We start from the raw sequence: 12,799 nt of genomic DNA, 5'->3' as shown, positions 1-12,799 counted from the left end.
TTTCAGGGGTGCCTGGGTGACTCAGTTGGTTGAGTGTCTGACTTCGGCTCAGGTCATGATCACACAGTTTGCAGATTCAAGCCTTGTGTCAGGCCCTATGCTGACAGCTCAGAACCTGGAGACGCTTTGAATTTTGTGTGCGTCTCTCTCTCTGCCCCTCCCCTGCTCTATCTCTCTCTCAAAAATAAAATAAACATTAAAAAATTTTTTTTAATTAATCATTTTCAGATTTAAAAAATAGGACGTGGTTTCATTTGTACTTTTGTTGCCTTTCATGGCTAATTAAAATTTATCAGATTAAATTGAAAGTCACTTGTAGCTTGGTTGATTTCATTTAAAACATGGTCATTTAGGGAGCACTTGGGTGTCTCAGTTAGGTGTCCGAGTTTTGGTTTCTTGTCAGGTCATGATCTCACAGTTCATGAGTTCGAGTCCTACATCAGGCTTTGTGTTGTCAGTGCAGAGCCTGCTTGCAATTCTCTCTCTCTCTCTCTCTCTCTCTCTCTCTCTCTCTCTCTCTCCTACCCAGTAGTGCAATTGCTGGGTTGTAGGGTAGTTCTATTTTTAATTTTTTGAGCAACCTCCATACTGTTTTCCAGAGTGGCTGCATCAGTTTGCATTCCCACCAGCAGTGCAAAAGAGATCCTCTTTCTCCGCATCCTCACCAACATCTGTTGTTACCTGAGTTGTTAATGTTAGCCATTCTGAATGGTGTGAGGTTGTATCTCACTGTTTTGATGTGATGAGTGATGTTGAGCATTTTTTTATGTGTTGGTTGGCCATCTAGATGTCTTCTATGGAGAAGTGTCTATCCATGTCTTTTGCCCATTTCTTCACTGGATTATTTGTTTTTTGGGTGTTGGCATATAATTTTTCATAATATTCTCTTATAATCCTTTGTATTTCTTGGTGTTGGTGTTGTTTTTATTTCTCCTCCTTCATTCTGATTTTATTCATTTGAGTCCTCTTTCTCGCTCTTTTTTTTTTTTTTTTTTTTTTTTTTTTTTTTTTTTTGATGAGTCTGGCTAAATGCTTAACGATTTTGTTGATCTTTTCGAAGAACCAGGTCCTGGTTTCATTGATCTGTTCTTTTTTTTTTTTTTTTTTTTTTTAGTTTCTATTTTATTTATTTGTGCTCTAATCTTTATTATTATCTTCCTTCTACTAGCTTTAGGCTTTGTTACTCTTTTTCTAGCTCCTTTAGGCGTAAAGTTAGGTTGTTTATTTGAGATTTTTTTTTTTGTTTCTTGAGGTAGGCCTGCATTATTATAATATTCCCTTTAGAATAGCTTTTGCTGCATCCCAAAGATTTTGGACAGTTGTATTTTCTTTTTCATTTGTCTCCATGTATTTTTAAATTTCTTTGATTTCTCGGTTGACCCATTTATTGTTTACTAGCAAGTTATTTAGCCTCTGTGTATTTGTGTTCTTTCCAGATTTTGTCTTGTGATTGGTTTCTAGTTTCATACTATTATCCCCAGGAAAGATGCGTGATATGATTTTAGTCTTTTTCAATTTGTTGAGACTTGTTTTGTGGTCTAACATGTGATTTGTTCTGGAGAATGTTCCATGTGCACTTGAAAAGAATGTGTATTCCACTGTTTTTGGATGTTCTGAATATATCTATTAGATCCATATGGTGTAATGTGTCATTCAAAGCTATTGTTTCCTTGTTGATTTTCTGTCTGATCTATCGATGTAAGTGGGGTGTTAAAGTCCGCTACTATTGTATCATTGTCAATTTTTTCCTTTATGTCTGTTAATGATTACTTTATGTATTTATAGTTGTTACATTCTCTTGTTGAAATTTTCCCTTTATCATTATGTAGTGTCCTCCTTTGTTTCTTTTTATCATCTTTTTTTTAAAGTCCCATTTTGTCCATATAAGTATTGCTACCCCAGCTTTCTTTTCACTTCCATTTTTTTGTAACTTAAACAAATGTTTTTGAATTAAATTTTAATGATACCACTTAACTACAACTTGCTTCTTTCCCCCTACTTAGTATTGCTTTTGAAATACATCTACATTGCTAGATAGAGTTCATTCATTGTAAGTTCTATGTATTTCATTGAAAATATTCTATAGTTTCCTATTGTTCTTACAGATTAACTTTGGGTTGTTTCCTCCCCCCTCCACACACACACTTATTACAAACAATGCTGAAATAAAATGAATATTCTTGTTCACATCTCCTGTTGTGCAGGAGTTTGTATAAGTATATACCTTTTATTTTTTTAACCTTCTTAAAAAATTGTATTTATTTATTTATTTGAGAGAGAGAGAGAGAGAATGAGCAGGGGAGGGGCAGAGAGAGAGAGGGAGACAGAGGATCCGAAGTGCAAGGCTCAAACTCATGAACCATGAGATCATGACCTGAGCAAAAGTCAGATACTTAACCAACTGAGCCACCCAGGCGCCCCAGCATATACCTTTTAAATAAATACTTTTCCCCTTCCTCATGAACCAAGATACAAAGATATTTGCTTTTCAGAATAAAAATATCAAAAATTTCAGCCTAGGGGCACCTGATTGGCTCATTTGGTTGAGCAGTCAACTCTTGATCTCAGCTCAGGTCTTGATCTCAGGATCATGAGTTCAAGCCCTGTGTTGGGCTCCATGCTGGGCATGGAGCCTACTTGAAAAAAAAAAAAAAAAAAAAAAAGAAAGAAAAAAGAAAAATTTCAGCCTATTGTGCTATTTTGAAACTTGTAACAGCTGCAACCAAACCAGTTTAGTTGGTATTAGGTGTTCCTTACCTCCTCTCAGACCTATTGAGCTGCAATGAGCAATTCTGTCTTCCAAGTCTTAGTATATAGACAATAGAATCTGCTACCCACCAGAAAAATTGAGGGCATTGTGGAAGTTAATAATGTATTTCATTCAAAATGAAATATATCTAAAAAAATTAAAAGTCAGTAGATAGTAAGGCAGTCAGATTGTTAGTAATTTCACAAGCAACTATGTTTTATGTAGTTTTAACTTCAGTATTTTGTACTTTCTTTTTTTTTTAAATTTTAATGTTTACTTTTATTTTTGAGAGAGAGAACGCACAAGCAGGGAGACTGGGAGACAGAAACAGGCTGTAGGCTCTGAACTGTCAACATGGAGCCTGACATGGGGCTTGAACTCACGAACCGTGAGATCATGACCTGAGCTGAAGTTGGAAACTTAACCAACTGAGCCACCCAGGTGCCCCATTGTATTTTATTTTTCTAAAGTGAAGTTTATTTTTCCCCATCTTTTCTATCTCTGTCCACATTACAGTCACCCTTGTCTTTCTCTGCACTCAAGTACTGATCCCCTTTTCTAAAGTTTATTTTTTTAATGTTTATTTATTTTTGAGAGAGAGACAGAGACAGACAGAGACAGAGAGAGAGAGACAGAGTTTGAGCAGGGGAGGGGCAGCGATAGGGAGTCACAGAATCTGAAGCAGGCTCCTGGCTCTGAGCTGTCAGCACAGAGCCCCATGCAGGGCTCAAACTCACAAACTGTGAGATTATGACCGGAGCCAAAGTTGGACACTTAACCTACTGAGCCACCCAGGCGCCCCAAGAACATACTAATTCTTATATCATGGATTATTATTATTATTTAAATGTTTATTTCTGAGAGAGAGAGAGAGAGCATGAGTATAGGTAAGGGGCAGGGAGAGAGGGAGACAGAGAATCCCAAGCAGAGTCCAGGTTGTCAGCACAGAGCCTGATGCAGGCTTGAACTCATGAACTACAAGATCATGACTGAGCCAAAACGAAGAGTCGGATGCTTAACCAACTGAGTCACACAGGCTCCCCTATCATGGATTATTTGAGAATGAAATGGTGACCTATGTACAGCTTTTATACTATGATTCCTAGAATGGGTGCTCAATGAATGATAGATATTATTGTTATTTTGTTTTTTAGAATGCAGTTGATATTTATTATAGTCTACTCTAAAGACTGACTACATTTTGGGCTTTAAATATATCAGTATTTTTGAAGGTAAAGGTATAAAGTATTTTTTAGATCTGAAAATCAGGACCTAGAATGTGAAAGAGGAAATATTTTTACATTGATAATTCATTGGTTTGCATGTATTTATTCATTAATGGTTTTAATGAAATATCTTTCCGATATCTCTTTTAGCATCAAACCGGAAGAGAAGTAAAACTCAACAAAATCGTATTATGTGTGGAGTTCCTTCTTAAAAGAAGAAAAAGTGATTATTGAGACGATGGATCGGAGCAAACGGAATTCAATTGCAGGCTTTCCTCCACGTGTGGAGCGTCTTGAAGATCTTGAAGGAGGTGGTGGGGGAGATGGGAACATGACCCAGGTGGGAAGAGTTTGGCCATCTTCATATCGAGCTCTTATAAGTGCCTTTTCTAGACTGACGCGTTTAGATGACTTCACCTGTGAAAAAATAGGGTCTGGCTTCTTCTCTGAAGTGTTCAAGGTGAGTGATGCCTCTGCTTTTCTCATAGTGTCTTGTTGATAATCAGCTTTACTACAGAGTTGATAATTGTGTTTAATTATGACATATCCTTTGCCTAGTTGAGGTGAGGGTGCTGTGCATCTTGATCAGTGTTCTAAATTTTCCTCTCCTCCGGCTTTGGGACTGTTGGTGGCCATGGGCCTGGCCAGTGCTATGTGTGCTTTTGCTGGTCCATGTGTGACACCATGACCCTGGCCAGTATACTGGGTCTCACTTGGGGTCTGCTACCAGATGCACTCAACATGCAGGAGAATGCAGGAGGGTTCTGGGGATGCCCTGAGCCAGCCAGCAGTTTGGAGTTACCTTGAAGATGGAAATTCATGTGATTTACATCATATCTGCTCCTTCCATTTATGCCTGGGAGGCCTGACCTGCCCCTTTTCCATCAGCGCCTAGAGTCAGAACCTGGATATTTTTGTATTTACTTGGTGGTGCCCAATCACTGCCTCAGACACTTTGGAGATGGAGGGGATGACTGGGAGAATTTTACCATTGGGAGTTGTACATAATAGTTGTTTATATCCTATTTTTTCCTCTTTCCATCTCTCCAGAGACATTTATCAAGGCCCTTATTTTGATCAAAAAAATAAATTAATTAAAAAAATAAACTGTCCTCTCACACTATAAACTTCTAGGCTATTTTATTTTAATTATAAAAATAATACATGCTGATCAAAAATTCAAATAATATAGGAGTATCTTCCACTCCCCCTCCCTATATATATCTCTCTCTCTAATAATAAGCATTATTAACAATTTGGTATGTATACTTCTGGATCCTTTTCTGTGCTTATACATATATTATACACAGACATCTTATATACATATATAAAAATTTATATATAAATGTAAGAAAATACACATATATACCCACTCATATAGTTTTTATTTGGTTATTTTTTAATAAAGTTGAGCCCTTAATGCTTCCAAGTATTCGTATTTCCCAAGTTCACTTACTCTCCCAGAACATTATTTCATACTTTTTCTTCTCTCATCAAAACCTCAGTACTTCTTTTCAGTGATGAGCTTACTTCCTAATTCACTGAGAAAACTGAAGCAAGCTGGAGAACTTCCACAGCCTCCTATCACCACAAATACCTACTAATCCAGTATCTTTACCCACTTACTCAGTCTTTATACCTGTCACTATGGATGAACTACCCATGTTCCAATTTAAGCCATATTTCAAGTTCCAGGTGTTTTTTTTTTTAACTTTAATGTTTATTATTTTTGAGAGAGAGAGAGAGAGCGCGAGCAGGGGAGTGGCAGAGAGAGAGGGAGACACAGAATCTGAAGCAGGCTCCAGGCTCCAAGCTGTCAGCACAGAGCCCGATGCAGGGCTCGAACGTACAAAACTCAAGATCATGATCTGAGCCGAAGTTGGACTCTAACTGACTGAGCCACCCAGGAGCCCCCCTTTGCCCATTAAAAAAAAAAAAATTAATTCCACTATACTTAACATACAGTGTATATTAGTTTCATGTATACAATGGTGATTCAACAATTCTGTACATTACTCAGTGCTTATCATGATAAGTGTACTCTCTCTCTCTCTCTTTTTTTTTAATGTTTCATTTTTGAGAGATAGAGACAGAGTGCAAATGAGGAAGGGGCAAAGAGAGGGAGACACAGAATCCAAAGTAGGCTCCAGGCTCTGAGCTGTCAGCACAGAGACTGATGCAGGGCCAGAACCCACGAACCATGAGATCATGACCTGAGCTGAAGTTGGATGCTTAACCGACTGAGCCACCCAGGCACCCCATGATAAGTGAACTCTTTATCCCCTTCGCCTATTTGATCAATCTCCCAGCCCACCTCCCCTCTGGTAACCATCATTTTGTTCTCTACAGTTAAGGGTCTGTTTTTTGGTTTGTCTCTTTTTTTCCTTTGTCCATTTATTTTGTTTCTTAAATTCCACATATAGGTGAAATCCTATGGTATTTGTCTCTTTATCTGACTAACCTATTTCACTTAGCATTACATCCTCTAGATTCATCCATGGTGTTGCAAATGGCAAGATTTCATTCTTTTTTTATGGCTGAATAATATTCTGTTGTATATAAATATACCACATCTTTTTTATCCATTCATCTAATGATGGACACTTGGGTTGCTTCCATATTTTGGTTATTGTAAATACTGCTTCAATAAACATAGGAGTGCATATATTTTTTCAAATTAGTATCTTTGTATTCTTTGTGTGAATACTTAGTAGCAGAATTACTGGATCATATGGTAGTTGTATTTTTAATTTTTTGAGGAACATCCATATGTTTTCCACAGTAGCTGTACCAGTTTGCATTTAAAAAAAAATTTTTTTTTTAACGTTTATTTATTTTTGAGACAGAGAGAGACAGAGCATGAACGGGGAGGGTCAGAGAGAGGGAGACACAGAATCTGAAACAGGCTCCAGGCTCTGAGCTGTCAGCACAGAGCCCGACGCGGGGCTGGAACTCACGGACCATGAGATCATGACCTGAGCTGAAGTTTGCCGCTTAACCGGCCGCTTAACCGAGTCACCCAGGCGCCCCCCAGTTTGCATTTTGACCAACAGTGCATGAGGGTTCTTTTTTCTCTATATCCTCCCTAACACTTGTTGTTTCTTGTGCTTTAATTTTAGCCATTCTGACAGTTGTGAGGTGCTATCTCACTGTGGTTTTGATTTGCATTTCCCTGATGATTAGTGACGCTGAGCATCTTTTCATGTGTCTGTTGGCAGTTCCTTTGCCCATTTTTGAATTGGGTTGCATTTGTATGTATGTATATGAGTTGAAAATATTTTCTCCTATAGATGGTCTTTTAACTCTCTTGATTGTGTCCTTTGATATATACAAGTTTTAAATTATGATTAAGTCCAGTTTATCTATTTTTTCTTGGGTTGCTTGTGCTTTTTGGTGTGATATCCAAGAAATTATTGCCAAATACAATATCATGAAGATTTTCCCCAGTGTTTTCCTGTAAGAGTTTTATAGATTTAGGTCTTTGCATTTAGGTCTTTGATCCACTCAAGTTAACTTTTGTATGTGGTGTAATGTAAATAGTAATGTGTTTTTAATTTTAAATTCCAGTTGTTCATTACTGGTGTATATGAATGTGACTGACTTTTTTTACACTAACCTTGTATCCTGAAGCCTTATTACAATTGCTTATCAGTCCCAGGAGGTTTTTTTAATAGATTCTTTAGGATTGCTACATAGATGGTTATGTCATCTGTGAACAAAGACAGTTTTATCTTTTTTCCTTCCAACCTGTATATCTTATCTTATCTTATCTTATCTTATCTTATCTTATCTTATCTTATCTTATCTTATCTTATCTTATCTATTAGCTAGGACTTATAGTATGATGTTCAAATGCAGTAGTGAGGGAGCACCTGGGTGGGCTCAGCCAGTTAGGGATCTAACTCTTCATTTTGGCTCAGGTCATGATCTCACAGTGGTGAGATGGAGGGAGCCCTGTGTTGGGCTCTATGCTGAGTGCGGAGCCTGCTTGGGATTCTCTCTCTCCCTCTCTCTCTGTTCTTCCCCTGCTCGTGCTTTCTCTTTCTCTCAAAATAAATAAACAAACATTAAAAAAAAGAAAAGAAAAGCAGTAGAGAGAAGGTACATCCGTACCATTTTCCTAATCTTAACCAGAAAGCTTTGAGTTTTTTACCAGTAACATAATGTTTGCTGTAGGGTTTTGTTTTTTTTTTTTAAAGATTAAAAAAATTTTTTTTAATGTTTACTTTTGAAGTAGAGACAGTGTGAGCAGGGGCAGGGGCAGAGAGAGGGGGAGACACAGAATTTGAGGCAGGCTCCAGGCTCTGAGCTGTCAGCACAAAGCCTGACATGGGCTCAAACTCATAAACTGCTAGATCATGACCTGACCTGAAGTCTGACATTTAACTGATTGAGCCACCCAGGCACCTCTGATATTTAATTTCTAATGATGATCAGAGAAAATGATGTACATGATGTCTACCTTTTAGAGTATACTTAGATTTTGTTTTGACCTAATACATGGTCTTTTTTTTTTTTTTTTTTGGCCAATGTGTTTGAAACAAGTATTAATTCTCTGTTTTATGTGTTTGTTTGCATAAAGTTCTATATGTGTCTTTTCATTTCTATCTTCTTATTTAGAAATTCTCTATATTTCCATGTTACAAATAAAATTATCATTTTTTAATCTTATGATTTTACTACTTATATTTAAATATTTGATCTATCTGGAATTCATCATTCAGTTGTACCAGCAATATTTATTATGTATTTAATATTTTTCTCACTGATTGGAAAATTTGCTGAATTTTCCTAAGTATTTTGGTATGTTTCAAGGTCTGTTTTCTTAGGTCTGTTTAATCTGTTGCCTTGATTTGTCTGTTTATATACTAGTACACACTGTTATAATAACTTAATCATTGCAACTTTATTTTAATATCTGGTTAGTCTAGTTCTCTATCATTATTCTTCCTTTTCAGAATTGTCTTGGTGTTTCTTCCTTATTTTTTATGTGAGATTTATCTACTTTTAAAACTTTTTATTTTAATTAGGCTCCAAATCCAGTATGGGGCTTGAAATCACAACCCTGGGATCAAGAGTTGTATGCTTTACTGACTGAGCCAGCCAGGCACCCCTTTAGGTGACTTTTAGAATCAATCAGCTTGTCAGTTTCCTAAAGCATTCTATTGCCATTTTTATTGAGGTTAGAGAGAATTTATAGATTTAGGGAGAATTAATGTCTTTATGGTATTGAATCTTTTATGTAAGTACATTCCATACCTTTATTTTGTATCTCTTCAAGTATTTTGTGCCCCTTGGTAGACATTAGAAATTTTTTAGCTTGCACATTTTCTGCAACGTTTATTCTTAGTTTTTTCTCTTTTCTATTGCAATTGTAAATTGGAGCTCTCCTTCCATTATATCTTCTGTTTGTTGTTTGCATATGAGGACTACCAAATTTTGCATATTAATTTTGATGCAGCCAACATACTGAATTAAAAACAATTTTTTTTAATGCTTATTCATTTTTGAGACACAGAGACAGAGCACAAGTGGGGGAGGGGCAGAAGGAGAGGGAGACACAGAATCCAAAGCAGGCTCCAGGCTCTGAGCTGTCAGCACAGAGTCCAACACGGGGCTTGAACTCATGAACTATGAGATCATGACCTGAGTGGAAACCAACTGAGCCACCTAGGCTCCCCTAACATACTGAATTATTAATGTTTGTGATAGATTTTCAGTTGACTTGTTTTGGTTTTCCAGGTTTATAATCATGTCAGCTATAAATGATGATATGTTTATTTATTTCTTATTTTTATACCTCACTTTTTCTCAACCAACTGCAATGACTAATACTTCCTAAAATATTAATAGTGATATTTGTTATCTTTGTTTTGTTCCTGACTTTAATGGGAATGCTTGTAGTGTTTCCTAATTAATATGATTTGGAGGCTGAAATAAATATATTTTATTCTATTAGATCTTTAAAATATTAACAAAAATCTTCTATTTTCTTAAGAATTATTTTTATGAGGAATGGATGTTGAATTTTACCACGTGTCTTCTCAGAATCTATGGTATGATGGTTACTTTTACGTGTCAACTTGACAGGGCCACCAAGTACCCAGATATTTGGTTAAACATTATTCTGGGTGTGTCTGTGAGAGTGTTTTGGGATGAGATTAACATTTGAATCAGTGGATGTAAGTAAAATAGATTGCCCTCCCTAATGTGGGTGGCCCTCATCGAAACATTTGAAGATCTGAATAGAATAAAAAGGCTGACCTTCTTATAATTAAGAGGGGAACCCTTCCTGCCTGACTGCTTGAGTTGGGACATTGGTCTTTTTCTGCTTTTGGATTGGAACCAAAATATTCTTGGGCCTTGAGACTGCCAGCTTTTGGATTGGAACTTATATCGTTGGCCCTCCTGGATCTCAGGCCTTCGGACTTGGACTGGAACTACACCATTGTCTCTCCTGGGTCTCCAGCTTGCTGACTGCAGATCTTGGAACTTCTCAGCTTCCATTATCATGTGAGCCAATTCTTAATAATAAATCTCTTTCTCTCTGTATATATCCTATTAGTTCTGTTCCTCTGGAGAACTCTAATACATATGGTGATAAAACTATTTTTTTCTTTTGATCTCTTAGTAAAGTGAGTTGTATTAGTAGGTGTTCTAATAGTGAGCCATCCTTGCATTCCTGGTATATTATTTTTTCATGTGCTGCTAACTTCTTTTTGCTGGGGGTTTTTGCCTTGGTATTTGTGAGACTTGTCTGTGGTTTTCTCTTTCATGCTTTTGTTATTAGTTTTGGTAGCAATGTTATTCTTACCTCAAAAAAAATTATTTTGAAGTCTTTTCCCCCCTATGCTTTGGAACAGTTGAAATAGTTTTGGAATTACTCCTTAAGAATTCATTAATATAGAATTCTCCTGTGCAATGTTTGGTCAGGTACTTTGATACTTTTCCTTTTCTTCTGGGGTAATTGGTCTATTTAGATTTTTGTTTCTTCTGGGTCAATTTTGGTAAATTATATTTTACTAAAAAGTTATTATTTCTTATAGGGTTTCTAATATACTTGCATAGAAATGAGTAAATTTTGACTTAAATCTTTTGTTTGTTTAAGTAACTTTTAGATTAGTTGCAACTCTTGGAGTATAGACCCTACACTATTTGGTTTGTTGGTCCTTTTTCATGGATTTTCATTTCTCCTGTGATTTATAATTTTTTTAATTGAAAATCTGTTTTCAGTGGGAGACGATTTCCCCTGGAGTTCTTTTTTTTAAAAAAAGGATTTCTTTTCTTTTTTTTTTTTAATGTCTATTTATTTATTTTGAGAGAGAAAGAGAGAGAGAGCATGAGGAGGGGAGGGGCAGACAGAGAGGAGGAGAGAATCCCAAGCAGGCTTCTTGCGGTCAGCACAGAGCCAGACATGGGGCTCGAACTCACAAACCATGAGATCATGACCTGAGCCGAAATCCAGAGTCAGATACTTAACCTACTGAGCCACCCAGGTGCCCCTCCCTTGGAGCTCGTGTGTGTGTATGTGTGTGTGTGTTTTAATGTTTATTTATTTTTAAGAAAGAGAGAAACAGTACAAGTAGGGGAGGGGCAGAGAGAGACACACAGAATCTGAAGCAGGCTTCAAGCTCCAAACTCCAAACTCCAAGCTGTCAGCACAGAGCCCGATGTGGGGCTTGAACTCAGGAACTGAGAGATCATGATGTGAGCTGAAGTTGGATGCCCAACCGACTGAGCCACCCAGGTGCCCCGAGTTCTTTTGTTCTAAGTTGTGGATGTACTTAATATAGTGGTTTCACGTTTGCCTCTGCTGGAGTCATATAGGTTCTAGATCTGAACCTAAAGGCTTTATTTTGATTTCTTGGCTCAGGCTTTCTGTATAGATCTCAAACCTGAACTTGATTTTCATAGTTGGCTTTTATTCCTCATTTAAGGCAGTAGGATCTAGCATTATCCTACTATAAATGCCTACTATGAAAAGGAGAAAGCTAGTTAACATTATTTCATGGTATTTTAGAAAGTAATTAGTTAATTTTATGGTGAGGACATTACCATTGGGAAAGAGAGAAATTTGTCTATTTATTTATTCTGCATGTAATAGTCTGATACAGGGTTTGATAAACTATAGCCTGCCACTTTTTTTGTAAATAAAGTTTTATTGCAACACATCCACACCCATTTGTCAGTATGTATGTTTTATGGTTGCCTTTGTGCTACAATAACAGATTTAAATAGTTGTAACAAAGACCACGTGGCCCTTCAAGCCTAAGGTATTTACTCTCTGACCCTTTACAGAAAAAGTTTGCCAACTCCTGGTCTGATAACTATAATGCAACTAGGATATGGTTAGTTTTTATCTTTGATTACAAAGTACAAATGACTACAGAGTTTTAAAGGTCAGGTTAAATAAAAAGTGTATCACTGGCAATAAAAGGAAATATTTGATTTCTGGTATGGGAGATAGAAATTATGCAGATAATTTAAGGACTTTCAGTTGCTTTAGATAGCAAAAGGAAGACTGGTTGATGGATGACTTTACACTGAGGAATGTGGATTTATGTGACTTGCTTGTATTCCTTTAAAATAATTCAGTTTTAGAATTTAGGACCTTCTGGTCACTCATCCTTACAAATAGATCTTTGTTATGTTTATATGTTCCAGAAATGGATTTATACAAACCCAAAAGACAAGCCTTCTCTTTTAGGTGTATTCAGCTTCTGTATTTCACAAAAAATGTGTTTGTTTTTAAGGTTAATGATAAGTTTAGCTAATCTACTGTTAGGAAATAATTAAGGCAGATGGACTTGGACTGGAGCAGTTG

At 36.6% G+C, this 12,799-nt stretch overlaps 1 protein-coding gene across 2 annotated transcripts in view; it reads left to right on the top strand.

Annotated features, from left to right (window-relative positions):
* Positions 1-12,799, top strand: part of TESK2 (testis associated actin remodelling kinase 2) — a 133,585-nt gene that overhangs the window by 24,079 nt on the left and 96,707 nt on the right. For both annotated transcript variants that reach the window (XM_045035726.1, XM_003990031.5), the window contains exon 2: positions 4,126-4,435. In XM_045035726.1, the coding sequence (XP_044891661.1) occupies positions 4,214-4,435 (222 nt within the window). In that variant the 5' untranslated portion in view covers positions 4,126-4,213. The remainder of the gene's footprint in view (positions 1-4,125; positions 4,436-12,799) is intronic.

The sequence above is a fragment of the Felis catus genome, chromosome C1 (assembly GCF_018350175.1).
Source record: "Felis catus isolate Fca126 chromosome C1, F.catus_Fca126_mat1.0, whole genome shotgun sequence".
NCBI classification, from domain to species: Eukaryota; Metazoa; Chordata; class Mammalia; order Carnivora; family Felidae; genus Felis; species Felis catus.
The sequence above is the reverse complement of the archived record's forward strand: the minus strand, read 5'-3'. Positions and strand labels throughout refer to the sequence as shown.